We start from the raw sequence: 15,873 nt of genomic DNA, 5'->3' as shown, positions 1-15,873 counted from the left end.
TAGGATTTTAGGTACGATTTAAATATGCTTAAAGCCTCAGCATCTCTGATATAGGAAGGGAGAACATTCCATAGTCCGGGAGCATAGTATGATGTCACTTACAGAGTGTCAGTGGTAGATTTTTACTTCGCTTTTCACGCAACGCGTTCTGTTTGTCCAAACCGGCCACTGTTGTTCATCCGTCAGTGGAGTTTAAGATGGCGGCCACCTTGGCAAAAGCACTTCCAGGTATAACATGCACATTTTCATGTTTTACAAGATAAAAGCAATTTACTGAAATGCTGGTAATGCCTTGTAGACAACGTTTGTGTTAACTGAGGTAATATTAAAATCTCGCGTGTCTGTTCGAATGCAGAGATCTTCGATTTGAATGCCTTTCAGTATAAAATGACATTGCTCGCTATGAAGAAGTCTTTATTTGAAAGTGCTGTACATTATTGTCTTTTACTACAGTAACTTAATAATTATGAAACAACAGATTAATTTGAGTGATTAAAAATGATAATATATAGTAAATAAATGAGTATACATATTTTTGCACAATACGTATTGTGAATTGGCACACAACAAACCCCAAACATTTAGTATTAGTTGTAGTATTGTCACCAAGAAGTGTGTAAGTGTAACTGCACTACAGCTGCTTTTTCTGATGTTTAGGTTTGCTGAGACCTCTGTCGGTGTTGGGAAGAGACTGTCTCACTAAAGCTGTCAGAGTCGCATATCAGAGTCCTCGCTTCTCAACTCTAGTGCAGAGACATGTGTGTAGACCCCTGCCTCTTCATAACACTGTCCAACAGACTGCTCTTCTGGATCGGTACATATACCTTAATGTCTTATGTCTTATACAAAAAGTGTTTTAATTATATTGAACAAGCAACAAAATGTGAAATCCTACCCCTGCACATACACTAGGCTAAATGGATCAGATTAATGGTACTGTACACATCGTGGTTTTTAATAGTCAGCTTTTTTTCTGCAGTGTAACCCCGCTCATCCCTTCCCTCAAGCTCCAGCCATGTAGAAACTTAACATACTACAGTATTAAAAAAGGCAAAAGGAAGTCTGTGAAGTCTGTTGTGCAAAGGTTTCTTAGGCTACACTCTGGCCTGTGGGTGAGGAGAAAGGTAAGTTGTGATGCTGCCTTGAGTTCTTAGGACTTCTTCCGTATTTATTTCAGAATTTCCTACAAGGTCGACAAAATCATGGAACTATGTGAATGTTAATTTAGAAAAATGTCAGAAACTAGGGCTGCATGATACTGAAGATAAATGTGACAACTTGCTAAATAATGTGACATGCAATACAATAATGCTTAACGTTTGTGAAAATAATTCACATTATATTAAAATATTATACAAAATAAAGGCTTTTAATAAATATTTAAGAACTGGGAAATGGATCCCTCTCTCAAAAAACTATCTGCATCAACCTAAGACCTATTCATCTTTTATTAAAACGGTATTCAAATCATTCCTTAATATTCATTTATTGCAATATGCAGACTGCAGAATGTCTTGCAGCTCTATAGGGTAAACCTTAGCCTGTCCTCTATGTTTCATCTTTAATTGTCTCTCCGCTTTTGTAGGCTGGATATAAGAAAAAGCTGTGGAAAAAGTCAGCAGCCAGAAAGAAGCGTCTGAGAGAACATGTATTCTGTAATAAAACTCAATGTAAACTGTTGGATAAAATGACTACGTCCTTCTGGAAAAGAAGAAACTGGTACCTCGATGATCCCTACCAGAAGTACCATGATAGAGTTAACCTAAAAGTGTGAAAAGCATCAATGAAAAATACACAATAAATAATTATCCTATCCACATTTCTGTTTTACATTAAACAAATATGTTTTGTGTGCTATTTAATTAACTATTTACTGTACAATGTCTAAAAATAAATCAAGCTTTCAAGATATTGGAGATGTCTTTCTTACAGCCCATTGAATACATTTTTATGCTATTTTTGTGTTCACAATTTTCATTGTTGCAAAGCAGCTTTACATGCATCATAATAATAATAAAAACTTTTTAAAATAAAAATATACCAGGGGAAAATTATATAAGGGAATATGTGTTCCTCTACTGATGTCAGTGGGTTGTCAGAAACAGTACATTTTTCAATCGAAGTATATTTAATTTAGGTATATTATTATTTTACATATTGTTTTCAAGACCAGAACAATAAGAAAATTACCAAAACGTGCAGAAAGAATATATTTGATAAAATATGTTAACGTGCATGTGTGTTGTTAAACACAAGTTGTTGTACTTATGGATTAAACTAAATGAGCAGTCTCCAAGTTAGTAAGCCAGTGGCAACACTGGCAAAGAACCAAAACTCCATTATGCATGTATTAGAATGGGGGGAAAAACTTGGGAGAAGCCAGACTCAACTGGGAGAGCCAGTTCTCCTCTGGCATATTAAAATAGCACTGCTGCAACTACAGAGAGAATTCTGAATACTGTGAGATTCATCAGAAATAGTTCACCGGGATGGTTAGTGAAAAGAGGATAGAAAATATATAATTAAGTCTGTCCAATATTATTCTGGTTGTGGATGACTGCAGGTTGTGGATGTAGTTGTCATCAGGTGAATTGCCCATCATCACAAGCGTCTGGCTGGACTGGGAAGAGCATCAGGCCAGAACCGGAGATTGGTATTATAATGGGAAACATTTTAAAATGGAATCTCATCATAGATACAGTAAATTTAAATGAAAGCAGTCATAGGATACGGTTTCACATTCCCCTTTTATTTGCTGAATGTCAATTACATATACATTTTTTTTCTCTATTAGTAAAGGACCTTGACCATTGAGATACATTCTGGCCTGCCAGATATGACAGTAATGGAAAATGGAAATACTTTTCAATGGTTTTAATGTTTAAAGAACGTGCCTAAAAGTGACATTTTAACACTTTTTTTCACTATAGCTCTGAACAACCTGGCACAAAAACAGCTTAAAAAAGAATGATTCTTCAGTTTAATTTGAACAGAAGCCAGGGCTTTTAAAATCTTTAATGGCACAGCCTCAAGTCCCTGAAATAAAACATATTTTAATGGCATGACTGAGCATAAATCTGAAATGTCTCACTTTAATGTTGCAGATTCAGAGAGAACAACCTTGTGATTCACATTCTCCACGTTTTTGCCGATAGTAAATTTGGTCGTATTTTGGTTATAGTCCACAACTAAACTGGTCTTCACGTGAACAGCCTTATCGCCCTAAAGCATAACTGCCCAGTGACATGCAAACGTGCAATAATTTCAGACAGTCTGTTGAGATTCGCTGCTAAATGTTAAATTGACCGTTGGAAAGTTTCTACACTTTAACTTCCCAATGCAAAGAACTTCTCAAGTGTAAATATATCTGAGATAAAATGATCAAATAAACATTCCTGAGGCAGATATTTTATAGGTGAGGTTTGATACCAAAGTTTCATTATGGCTGTTCATAGATATTCGTTAAATCCTGGATTCTGCTAAATCTGTTTATGAGATTAGGATTGTCATCATTCACACAGCGTTCTCACTCTAAATATAGAATATCAATTGTATCCACTTGCGTTTGAAACAGTTGATACTCTGCTGCCCCCTTCAGGCCATATCAAAGCTCACGTCACTCTGACCACACCGAGCTGGGTTCATGCCAGTGTAAACGCACAGTGTTTGGACATTTCTATAACCAAGTTCCCCATGTGAATGCTACAAGAGTTAAACTACACACAGTGAGTGACGTACCAAAGCACCACTAATGCCAACTTAACTCTGTAAGTAATACTGAACACAACTAACACCTGGTGGCCAAAGATGTGAAACACATTTAAATCGTCACCATGTCATGTAAAATCCATGCAGATAAAGCAAGAAAAAGACAGTATTTAAAATAATCAAAAACACATTTTATGTTGATCAAATGGCCTTATTAAAATAATATAGAAATCCATTTCTCTGTCTGTAAGCGATTCTTTACCAGATAGTTGTTGATCAATTTTATTTATGTGAAAGCTATTTGTTAATTTTTTAATTGCACTACATAATTGCACTTTTTCATTTTAGGTGCACAACAATATAACTGGTATTGTATTAAATTAACACCAAGGTCACTCTCTGCACAATTTCTTTTGCATTTGTTGATACATAAATCATTACGTTGTTTGAGGCCAAACACACCAACTATATCAGTGCAGTATATTTTTACAAAGAACTACCGTTCCAAGAAAGACAAAATCTTAACTCTCCTGTGTTTTAGACCCCTCAACACCCCACCCATTAACAACAAAACTGAGAATCAACCCTGTATGTTCACAAAAAAAGCGTAATGTTTGTATTCAATAATAATGGATTAAGGACGGGTGACCAGAGACACAAGACCAGAGACGTGCATGCATTGTTTTCTCCCAAAATAATACCTACAAAATAAAAGGATCTACAATCAAACACACTGTAAATATATACAAAATAAGTTCAATAACCCCCAAAGAGTCTCGGAGCAGCAGTACAGAATGTACACATATGTGTGTAACCCACAGTAAATGGATACCCTTCCCGTTAAGTGTCAAAGATCAAAAGCGAAAGGTTGCGCATCGCTTTGGTTACCTCATTACAGAGCAAGGCTGCTTTTGAATATTTTAACGTTTTGGCTGCATTCCTTTTTTTTCTCTCGGCCGTCTCCCGTTGCGTCTCCTCATGTTGCAGGTAGGACAGCTAAAGCGCTTTCGGAGCATATGCACACAGTCACATGGCTTCAGCATCTGAAGAGAGGGCGGTCTTTGATCTGGATCGGGTGACGGGTCTCAGGGTTCTAGGAGGAGGCTAAGAAATGAGGATACGAGATGATGTCAACAGAATTAAGTCTGCTATACAGAAAACAGGTTAAAGAAGAGAGCTACAAAATGCATGCATGTTTATGGTTCACAAACACAGTTCACAATCATAGCTCAGCTCAACAGGTGAGAGCAGGATACGTCCGTTTCTGAACATGTCTGTTAAAAGCAAGTGTCCAATGGTCCTGCAGAGCAAACTCACCTAAAGCAAGCAAAAGTCTTCGGTGTAACTTGAAAATGATAAGCTGTAGACCACAGCAGTGGATAGCATCCTCCTTGACCTCCAGGGCCCCTAACATTTAAAGACCACTTAAAAACATCTTGATTTAATGCTTGTTTAGTCTTTTTTAAATATTTTTGTCAACGTAAGCAGTGCTTGGAAGTTTCTTGAGTCGCCCTTGGTTGAGAGGCTCTGCACTACAGGACAGGATTGGACACCCTTGATTTAAAGGAATAGTTCACCTAAACGTTACATTACTGTCATTACATTACCATACTTATTCAACCTTGTTCCTAACCGTATTACTTTACGGAAAATCAAGCACATCTTTTCAACACTCAAAGTATATGGTTCTATTAAATCTAAAGCATGAAACACTATATGACAGCACACAAATTGAAATAGTTTTAATGATATTTATGATTTTGTTTGGTCATTAGGATATTTTAACGTCTTATTCTCTTCACTGTAGGGTTGCCACGCAGTGTAAACATTAAAGCTTGTCTCATTTTCTTCCATGGAGAAAACAACATGGTGAACTATTCTTTTATTGTATTTAACAAAGTGTCAAGACTTGAGACTCAAGATGCTTAAAGGAATAGTTCCACCCAAACATTGTTTCATCATATAATCTCAAACTTATATAACTTATATTTTGAAGAACATTGTAACTAAACAACGTTGGTCCCCATTGACTTCCATTGTACAGCATGGACACAAAACCACCGAAACATTTCTGAAAATCTCTTCTTTTGTGTTTTACAGTAGGAAGAGGTCAGAGTGACATGGGGTAAATACATATATGTTGTATTTACGTTTAAAATAGTTGTGGTTGGTAACCAAACACCAGTTACCAATTGACTTGCACTGATTTTGTGTCCGTACAATAGAAGTGAATGGGTACCAGTGTTGTCCAACACTTTTTCAAAACATATTTTGTGTTCTGCAAAAAAAGAAAGTCGTATAAGTTTGAAATGACGAGAGTGTGAAAGTGATGACAGAATTAACATTTTTGGGTGAACTATCACTTTAACTGTAATTCCTAACAGGCTACAAGTTATTGGACCCATTCTTCTAATAGCTTTAAATCCAATCAATTAGGGAGCAAAGTGTTATATTTGTGACCACCTAAGTAGGCTTGTGTAAGAGACTTGAGTCACCATCACTCTCCTATTACTTGCCCGTAACCAAATGCCAGCCGTAATATCTCAGACGGTCTACATTGGGTAAGAGTGTCAGACTAACACAAAGACAAATCTTCTGTTGACTGCTGGTTAAACAGCTGCATTGGTAAGTGGTTGAGTGAGTTAGTCACGACAAAGCTAACAGACCATCAGTGCAGCCAAGCAATTCAACAGCTAAAAAAGGAGGTACCTCAGGGGCACGCCTCTTAAATCTGAGTTGGGGCGACCCTGTAGGGGCATAATCCTCCTTCCCTTTATCCAGAGGCTCGTCTGGGGCTACAGGTGAAGAGGGAGGTGAAGGTGCAAGTTTATCCTGGAAGGACTCAGGGAGGAAAAGTGGTGGAGTCATGGGGTCAGGCTGCGTTGGGGCGGGTGTGGAGGTCAAAGGGCAGGGAGGCTCCGTAGAGGGGTTCAACACCTCATACTCGGTAATGTCAAAATCATAGCCTGTTCAGTGACAACAGGGCATCAGATCACAAACTGTGACTTAACATTGAGTTGACACGTCATTATGGAAGGCTGAAAGACCCCAAAGTGAAAATTCTTTCATCATTTACTCACCTTTATGTCATTCCAAACTTGCATGACTTTTTATACTTCTGCAGAACACAAAAGAAGATATTTTAAAGAACACTGGTAAACAAACAACACTGATCCCCCTTTGACTTCCATTGGACACAAAACCACTTAAACATTTCTCAAAATATCTTCTTTTGTGTTCCACAGTAGGAAGAGTCATATGAAGGTTTTAATCAACGTGGGGATGAATAAATTATGACAGAAGTTACATTTTTGGGTGAACTATCCCTTTAAAATAACCCGTCGAGGCTTTGTGTAAAATACAACGCTGCTAAAACCTGGTGAAGACAGTACACAGGAAAGAGATTCTGATGTGCAGCATTTTGAAACAATGTTGGGCTTCTCAAGTCTGTAACCTTTAACAGGAAACATGTTTAAAGGAAAGGCCTGTTTTCCCTGGCTTTGCTCTTCCTGTATAAAGGAAAATTCTTCATTGTCATCAGAATTTAAGAAAACGTAGAAAGGGAAAATACCCAGAGCTTCTTTTCTAGTTAAACTCAAACAATAAGTTGTTTGTGAATTTAACAGCCATTTATATCTTCATCTTGTTTATAAATGTCCTTATTTGGACTAGGGAAAATGTTTCAAGTTCATGAAGTTATATTTTTGGAAATGTTTTCAAAACCACGCTCTTGTCTTTCATGAGATCATGATATAACTTATTTAAAGCTGTATCTTTTACCTCTATATCGCCATCTCTGTTTGAAATATACAATTGCAGGTTAATTCACATATTTATATAAAGTTTACGGCGGTTTCAGTCAAATGACGTCACACTTACATTACATGCAAGATCGTACCTTTTTGATCTACTTTTTTAGTAACGGTTCTTTGTTTATTTTTTTACCAAGAAAAGTTACAGATTGACGTTTATTAAAGCTCCTCTAATGTATATTCTGGATCAATGATAGATATTACAAATATCTGCTGCATTTACAATATCTACTTTGTTCAGTGTGTTGATAGTTGTTCTGTAATGGCTTGAAACTCAAGTGTATCTGTTCCGATCAACAGTTATAAATAGAAGTAAGCAGAGAACATTAAACTTTCCTTAGCATGCCTTTACCCAAGACATTGCTAGGGTTACAAGTTAAGGTATGTATTTTAATTACATGTAAAGAATATTGAAACAAGCAGCTCAACCAATTAGCATTAGCGGACACCTAGGTTTGTGTTTTGGTAAGCTTACCCTTGTAACCACTCTCAGATTTGCTGCGGATTGTAGTGCGCGTTCTATGCTGTGCAGATGCGGGTTGAGTGGAAACAGGACTCTGGTTTGTTGCTTGGCCTTCAGCCTGGAAGGATGACAGGTCCTGCATACTGAAACTCCGTAGCCGCTCTGAAAGAACGCCTTGGCCCTGGATAGTGAACAGGTCAAGAATGTCTAAATACATTCAAGCTTTGATGATTTTATTTATACAGATGTTTTGTTAATACAGAATGTACATGACTTTGAGTGGATGTTTGGTTTATTTGACTAGCACTAGTTTGCTAATATTATAGATTACCACCAATATTTCACTGTGTAATTGTAGTAACTTAAAGCAAGGTGTTTAAAACACCAACATTATACATATGAAATCCAGGAAAGACATTGAGCAATAATTTTTTTAAAATAAAATCATGTGTATTCATTCCAGCTGTTCACATAAACCGAATGCATGAATTCACCAGCCTATGGATTGTTAAACTGTACCCAAAAGTGTAACATCAAATTAATGTTTTTCATAATCTTAACAATCCATACATGCAATAAATAAATATGTCCTACGTGGCAGCAAGGTGAGGTGAATATATTTGATATCTACCTTGGAGGCAGCCATCACTGCAGCTGTTGCCGCCACATTAAGTCCTTTCCTTCCAAAATGCATCAGAGTGTCATAGCTTTTATCTTTTGCTTGGCAAAGATATTCATCAATGTCCTGAAAAAAGGTCATAAAGAAAGACTTCTTCACTTATACTGTATGACTGAAGTGGAATTCGCTGTTTAACTTCTCTCTACTCTCTGTCTGCATCCTTTCAGTAGATTTAGATTTCTGTTTATTGTAATTAGTTTGTCCTTTTGACCAATTTCCTGACACAAAAATAAAGAGGAGAGGAAAGTAAGGGAAATCACAGATCTCCTTAAGACCGCTCATTGTCAGTCAACCAGGGAAATCATTGAAATGGGTTAGAAAAAAGTGTCAAATGTGCATTTCCTAAGGATCGTCCATCAGCTCAAAGAATTCCAGCTGTTCACATTAAAAACATGGCTGATAATTATGCTGCCTTTTAAATAAAACATCTGGAAAATAGATTTTTAACGTATTTGAACATAGGGGCTCTGTATACATATTTTTTATGTACTGTATGTATGATAACCACACCCCTAAACAACATGTGAGATCAGAACAAAATCTCATATTCATATGTTTTTTCCAAAAATATTGATGACTCATTTCAAAGTACAAATGTTCCTACAATACTCCTACCCTCTTGAATAAAAAGGCTCCTTTGATGTTTCATCCAAATTGTGTTTCATTACATAGAAAAGAAAACAGCTCATCCATTTATTTCACGAAAATGTTGAATATATTACCTTCTCCTTAGAGGACAATGTAGGGTGCACACATTTTCTATAAAGCACACTGGATCCTTTTGTGTACGGGGAAAGTAACCACACCACAAAGGCAATTTTGAGTTCATAGTAGAATGGGAGCCTTCAAAGGACAATAAAATACAATTGTGGTATTATGTGTCATGCCGGATGCAACCCACATGACAAAGCATCAGCTGAATTAAAAATATGAGTCGATTTTAATAGCAGGACATGACAGAATCGGTAAGGGCACAATGTACTTACCAGCACAAAAAGATATCTGTAAATACTTCAACTGTTGTAAAAAGTGCAAATATTATCCAGTACATCATCCATTTAACCTGTTTAAAATAAAACAATATCATGAATAACGGGAATGAGAAGGTAAGTAAGAGAGGCAATAAACATTGAGGTAAAAGAGCAGAATCTATATATATACTTACGTATTCTCTTACATCTTTAGATTTTACAGCTTTATATGATGAATATGCTGGGTAAAGGGTACCAAATATGAGCCTGTGAAAGATAAGAAGGTGGAGAAGGTGGATGCTTGCTTTCAGAAAGTTTGAATTCTGCTCTGGAGACGTAAATCCAATTCCAAGTTTGCTTGTATTTTCTAAGTTGTTTTTAAACACAATTTTAAATGATCGTCAGATAAAACGTTCAATCCAAATTCTATACAGCGAACTGAAGAGTCATCTTTTGTTTGCTCTCAAGACAATATGTTACATCTTATTGGATGACTTGGATGCTGAATAAATACATTTACATTTAGCATTACATTTATCCAAAGCGACTTACATTGCATTATAGATTGTATTTGAGTATGCACAATCCCATCGGATCGAACCCATGACCTTGGTGTTGCTAGCACCATGCACTAACTACTGAGCTACAGGAATGCTATATAAATATATGAACATGTAAATGAGAAACATTTGTGTAAGCTATATTGTGAAAGTATTTTTATTTTACAAAAATAAATGTAAAGTGAAGCGAGTAGGCCTACATGTTTTGAATCTCAATTCATTACAATGCCTGCCCCCCCCCAAAGTAGTTTTTTGCCTTTTCAGTTTTGCTTTTCCAATAACTGCTTTGATTGCTTTGCTTTTCAGCATATACATTGAGAAGGCCTAAAAGAATCTGTTCAAACTAGCTTTTTGTATTTTCTCTCAAAAATAAACACAAATGTTGTGACAACATGCCCCATAGCTGACTTTCCTCTTTAACAATGTTAGTCTATAGGCGATATGCACATACTGGTATAAACTGTGACTAGTAGCCTGAAAAATGACATCATTGCTTAACTCTACCACATCATCATCAGTGCATGCACCTCTTTGGGAACCACATTATTGTTTTCATAAAATGTTATACTTCAATGTGAGAGAAATAATAACCCCATCTGTACTATATTGAAATAAGAAAAGGCACATTACATAAGAACAAAAACCACGTGTGTCCGGTTCTCTGAAAGGAACCCGCTCCACACCCTTTCCATTACTGATACTTGAGATAACTGCACTTTAGTAACGCGCCTGGAGTCTCGTTAGTTCAGCAGGACATTATAATTCTTGCATAAATCGACACCGTTGCACCTCTACAGGCGAAAGAGATCCGCACGACCCCGTTTAAGATTCCAAGTTTACATTCTGCATGCTGGATAAAAATAAACGCGTCAAGTGAATGAATGCTCGTGTGAAGGGCGCAAAAACAACACAAGCAAATAGGACGGGACGAGTGCTGCTTGCTTGTATGGCGCAGCTGATCGTGTTAAACCTGTTAAAACGGGTGGTTCTAAAAGGCTAGATAATAAAACAAGTGACCCGCACCTGTGTATCTGAACTCAGTCCGAGTCAACCAGCTCAGCAACAGCTGCGCCTCTGACCTGATCGAATGACCCACGAACCGGTTCCATATCCACGATACGGGACCCACAAAACACTTTCAACTAAACAAAGTCCACTTCAGCCTATCTAGGACACACCAACCAAAACATATGTTTGTTGTCTATTTTAAGAATTGCCCCGTATCCAAATTTAAAGCGCAAGTGTTAACGTGCAATGACATCGGATATTGTGATCTTAAATGAATTGAAAAGCTATTTGGAGATGTTGCGCACACAGCAAGATGATGAAACTGCAAGTGCTATTGACACAATTCATAAAAAAGCACAGACAAAATCGTTAACATTTGCTCAGCTAAAACAGATTGAAAATAATGTAATGAATTTAGTCGGCAGGGGCAAGCTGTCTCTAAATTTAGGTGGGGGGGGGACTGAACAGATCGGTGGTCATCAGATGGTTGACCCATCCTATTGTCTTTACACACATACATGAAAGACCTCAAGATTTCCAACAACAGGCACAGCCTATATCATGAATTTCATCTGAATTAATATCATTACGCGTTAAATAAAATAAAGAATAAACTGGACGTAAATAATTCACAAATATGCCATTTGCTTTCCTTTTATTTTTATTTCTGCGAACCGAAGACATACAAGATCAACCGGACAGAATCGGGCCTTTAAAATAACCATTTGAAATCAATGTGATCCATTTCACCCTATAATAAAGAGTAGCCCCCCAAAGCCCTCGCGCTATCGCTCCAAAAAGGTAGAAAAACAACATATTTACATGAAGAGCATTACACTGTCAATCATACCAAGAACAATAGTTTTTAAGAGCAAAATAAAGACTTACACCACAAGCCTAGAAATAATCCAGGAGACCATTGCGCTATGAGAGCAGCGTGCGTGTTGTCAACAGGGAGGAGTTTCCTGCGAGACTGTCGTCGGCGCTTCGACGTTTGACAGAAGCGTCGGCGCACGCGCTCTCGTGCAGTCACGGACGATTATAAATAATGACCACGAGAAAATCATTAACTAGGACCAAATGAACATCATTTTATATATGACAAATGATGCCACATAAATACAATTGCCATGGGATAGATTGAGATACAAGCAATATTCTAATGTATGGAAGCTATTCGCAGGCTTTTATTACACGTAATGGAATGTGCAATTATTTACTGGTGTATCTTTGCCTTTGTTATATCTATATAAATTCATTGTAATTTGGTTACTGTAAACATGTTTGGGCTTTTACATCAGATGCCCGGAGAGTTAACTTGGGTGGTGCATTTGACAATACAAAAAAGAAATATTGCAATAATAGAATTCCCACATTTGCTAAGACTGTGGGAACACCGTTTTTTGTATTAAAGTTCGAAAGCATGTGAAACAAAGAGCTTTCACATGGGTAAGTAACCTAGATTCCAGTTCAATAGACACTGAAGATATCTGGTTTCCTAACAAAGCTTTGGATGAGGGGTGCAGGAGGTGGTCAAACAGAGAGAGATTGAGAAAAGGTGAAATCAATCTTCCAGGAATGCAAACGAAATTGAAACTTGGCTGATCAAAGTCTGTTATTTATAGAGATCACAATATGGTTTAATTGTTTACTTTACACCGCCATGGTTTACAGTTATTAATTTGACATGCCACACTAATAATGTTAAATTATAAAGCTAAATTATAAAATCTTGTTTTACCGGGGACAGTTGTTTTCTTATGTAGATATTTAATTAAAGCAAACTCAATACTCTCAAAATACATCATGACCCCATTTAAAGAACAATGTGTACATTTACGCCGTTCTATAAAAAGCTATTGTAGCATTTTACATATGATGTGCTTTTAAAGCCATGTTGAAGTGTTATTGGGACTTTTTGAAAGGAAAATGGTTATACATCTCACTCAACAAGCAAAGGCATGATAAAAAAAACTGTGTCAATAACACACACACATAAGATGATTAATTTGACTTAACAAACAACAAGAGAAACTGTTCCATTTAAATCCAACACCAGGTGTGATAACAGTCCAGCTGTAAAACCAAGCCAGTTATTGATCACAACCACTCCATTATTCTGAAAGCCTGTTTTACTCTCGTATATCACACACTGCATCTAGAGGGGAGTGTTTACTTATAAAAAACATTGTAAACAGCAATATACTGTATTTATATTCATGACTTTTACAAGATTTACAAGTGATGGTTTCCATGAATGTGTCCCCCTCAAGTGAAACCAATTTACCAAATTCAGGAAAGAACTATTCACTTTGCCTGTGTAAGGCTTGAACAGAAAACTGGACAGAAGAGACAGAACAACTTAGACCAACAACGATATGACACCACTGCACAACACATCCTTGGACAAGCTGCTAAGCTATAGGCATTGAATTAAACAAAATGGCCTTTAAATGTAGTGATGGTTTAAAAAAGTCAACTTGTTAGCTTTCTGTATCTGAAAATGCAGTCCATTTGATAACAGAGATGTTTTCCCTTCTACAGTATGTAATCAAGAGTCATTTTTTCTCTTCTAAATCCACTTCAAATTCTGTTCGTCATATGTGCCGTTAGAATTTAGCCCTAAATTTACAAGACCAAAGTGCCCAATGTTCTTAAGAGTAAGAATAACAACAGAGGACATTAGAAATGGTGTTGTTGTCTGTGGCTATAAAGCTTGAATGTGAGGAAAAGGTCTTCTAGCTTCTCAGCGCTGCTAGCCTGGACTGCATCTCCTCGATATCTTCCTCCTCTTCTTCTTCTTCTGAAGCTGCTGTGGCCCCAATTGGCACTGGATCAGGAAGGGCATCTGTTACTTTGCTGGGAGCTTTACCAAGAGCACCTGTTATGTAGCAAAGCAAAAATAGTTTAATGAACTTGAACTAGAGCTTCAATATAAGGCTGGGAAGTGCAAATTGTGGGTGTGGTTTGTGTGGTTCTTTACCAGCGGTAATGTCAAATAGGATCTTGTCAACCTCAGCCTCTGCTGCTTCCTCCATCTCCTCTTCATCCTCCATACCCTCTAGTGTATCCTCCAGCATCTCCTCTATAATACCAGCCTGTGGAACATAAGTGTTGAAGGACATGAGCCAAATAAATCATGCACAATAAGTCCAACCTTGTGTACTATATTGATTTAAAGTCAACTTTTATCATTGGAAAAACAATGTTGGTATCTGACCTTCATCATTTCTTTTGAAAGATCTCTCATCGTGGCTTGAATCTCTGGGATTTTAACCAGGCTTTGCATGGCCTTCATGACCTCTGTGCTCTTCTGCAAGGCACCAGCTACTCTTAATACAGCTGTAAGGAGACAAACGTGTTTCTAATAGATATAAAATATACCATAACCATTAACTGTTGCTGTGGGGTCTGCAGATACATAACAACTATACTCACCTAACTGATTCTTCATACTGAGAAGCACAGAGTTCATTTGGGCTTTTGAGGCATAGAGTTTGTTTATAGCTTTTTTTGACTGAATCATCTCTTTGGCAAGAATGATGCAAACATCTTTCTGTCCCTTCTTAGCAGCATCCTTGATGGACCGCTTCACCTTCTCCTCCTCTCTTTGAATATCTTCATGAAAATCAGAAAATGTACAGCTAATGTACCTATATTCATTTTAATATAATACAATCATGACATGGTAAAAACCAATTAATCTCATTTAAAAATTACAAAGTTTATTATTATTATGGGCTCACCTCGGATTTGTCTGTCAATAACCCTCATTTCTTTCCTGATTTTAAGAGACCATTCATTGACCTATGTAAAAGACATTAAGTTAACATAAGAAGTCTGTTGTATCTAGATTTAATTGACCCAACAGCGTTCAGAACAGTTTTTTGGGGGTTTGGATTTCCATAACAGCACAAGCATCATAGCAGTAGATATAGCTTGAAAGTGTCTTGTTTAATTCAACTTTAGAAATCAACATTGACATGTGACTAACCAAGCAGTCAACCAATATTAGCAAAAGGGGGATCTGTAGGCCTGCTATCAACAGCGATTAAACATTGTAAATGACATCGTTAAATCCCGTCACCCATTAACAATGTATTACTTACAAGGTCCTTCGGTGGTTTCTCTTGTGTTTTTCCAAAAAGACCCATTTTAAATCTCCAATTTAGTTGGTTTAAATAGCGCCGGTCTCAATCAAAATAGTGCATTACAATTCCACTTCCTGATTCCAATCGCTAACGTATGACAACATAAGGAACTTCCGGTTACGATCTTGTAGTTTTGATTTCATAATAAAAGTGTTAGAAAACAGGCTGGTGATATAATTTTGCATAATAAACTTTTTAGTCAAATACAAAGTACGTCATAATATAAAATAAAAAAATAAGACAATATGTTACTTATAAATGTATTTATTTATATACACTACATGTGATAAATTACACTACTTTTAAAAAATGACCCGGCTTAATCTTTTTATTTTGAATACTTCCTTGCATGAAACACTCCTTATATTCCCCATTAAAAAGTTGTTAATTGTTGTTAATAAAACTGTTATAAAAGAAATAACCGATTAGTTCAATGCTCCCTTTTTATAAAGCGACTCTTACAAGTGTCAGGCTTTGGACGTTTTTAAATCAACAGCTCGACCACAAAAAAAATGTTTTAC

General features: G+C 36.7%; 3 protein-coding genes across 5 annotated transcripts; 1 reads left to right on the top strand and 2 right to left on the bottom strand.

Annotated features, from left to right (window-relative positions):
• The first annotated feature begins 77 nt into the window (after positions 1-77).
• mrpl35 (mitochondrial ribosomal protein L35) lies at positions 78-1,910 on the top strand. The gene is made up of 4 exons (XM_079458147.1): positions 78-228; positions 658-814; positions 980-1,124; positions 1,586-1,910. Exons 1-4 carry the CDS (start codon positions 198-200, stop codon positions 1,772-1,774), a joined length of 522 nt encoding a protein of 173 aa, XP_079314273.1. The 5' UTR covers positions 78-197; the 3' UTR covers positions 1,775-1,910.
• Positions 1,911-2,729: 819 nt separating this feature from the next.
• Positions 2,730-12,198, bottom strand: reep1 (receptor accessory protein 1). 3 transcript variants are annotated; one of them, XM_079459051.1, is made up of 8 exons: positions 12,090-12,176; positions 9,828-9,900; positions 9,649-9,725; positions 9,385-9,505; positions 8,615-8,728; positions 7,996-8,164; positions 6,418-6,674; positions 2,730-4,812 (listed from the first exon to the last, which is right to left on the bottom strand). In XM_079459051.1, exons 1-8 carry the CDS (start codon positions 12,119-12,121, stop codon positions 4,735-4,737), a joined length of 921 nt encoding a protein of 306 aa, XP_079315177.1. In that variant the 5' UTR covers positions 12,122-12,176; the 3' UTR covers positions 2,730-4,734. The 3 variants fall into 3 exon arrangements, with proteins under 3 accessions (XP_079315177.1, XP_079315178.1, XP_079315179.1); XM_079459052.1 differs by lacking the exon at positions 6,418-6,674 and having other exon boundaries at positions 12,090-12,198; XM_079459053.1 differs by lacking the exons at positions 2,730-4,812; positions 6,418-6,674 and adding an exon at positions 6,789-6,826 and having other exon boundaries at positions 12,090-12,163.
• Positions 12,090-15,479, bottom strand: chmp3 (charged multivesicular body protein 3). The gene is made up of 6 exons (XM_079459054.1): positions 15,311-15,479; positions 14,948-15,008; positions 14,640-14,819; positions 14,422-14,543; positions 14,185-14,299; positions 12,090-14,082 (listed from the first exon to the last, which is right to left on the bottom strand). The coding sequence occupies exons 1-6, from the start codon at positions 15,353-15,355 to the stop codon at positions 13,940-13,942; spliced, it is 666 nt and encodes a 221-aa protein (XP_079315180.1). The 5' UTR covers positions 15,356-15,479; the 3' UTR covers positions 12,090-13,939.
• Between the last annotated feature and the right edge of the window lie 394 nt (positions 15,480-15,873).

The sequence above is a fragment of the Barbatula barbatula genome (assembly GCF_947034865.1).
Source record: "Barbatula barbatula genome assembly, chromosome: 6".
Lineage (NCBI taxonomy): Eukaryota > Metazoa > Chordata > Actinopteri > Cypriniformes > Nemacheilidae > Barbatula > Barbatula barbatula.
Note: the sequence above shows the minus strand (reverse complement) of the source record. Positions and strands in the feature narration are given on the sequence as shown.

Excerpts from the sequence above, each read along its gene's own strand:
- mrpl35 (XM_079458147.1), top strand. The coding sequence starts at position 198 with ATGGCGGCCACCTTGGCAAAAGCACTTCCAG. Across the intron at positions 229-657 it reads CTTGGCAAAAGCACTTCCAG|GTTTGCTGAGACCTCTGTCG; the intron begins GTATAACATGCA and ends TCTGATGTTTAG. Across the intron at positions 815-979 it reads CAGACTGCTCTTCTGGATCG|TGTAACCCCGCTCATCCCTT; the intron begins GTACATATACCT and ends TTTTTTCTGCAG.
- reep1 (XM_079459051.1), bottom strand. The coding sequence starts at position 12,121 with ATGGTCTCCTGGATTATTTCTAGGCTTGTGGT. Across the intron at positions 9,901-12,089 it reads ATTATTTCTAGGCTTGTGGT|GCTCATATTTGGTACCCTTT; the intron begins GTAAGTCTTTAT and ends TATCTTTCACAG. Across the intron at positions 6,675-7,995 it reads ATCTGAGAGTGGTTACAAGG|GCTATGATTTTGACATTACC; the intron begins GTAAGCTTACCA and ends GTCACTGAACAG.
- chmp3 (XM_079459054.1), bottom strand. The coding sequence starts at position 15,355 with ATGGGTCTTTTTGGAAAAACACAAGAGAAACCACCGAAGGACCTT. Across the intron at positions 14,820-14,947 it reads TATTGACAGACAAATCCGAG|ATATTCAAAGAGAGGAGGAG; the intron begins GTGAGCCCATAA and ends ATTTTCATGAAG. Across the intron at positions 14,544-14,639 it reads CAGTATGAAGAATCAGTTAG|CTGTATTAAGAGTAGCTGGT; the intron begins GTGAGTATAGTT and ends GTCTCCTTACAG.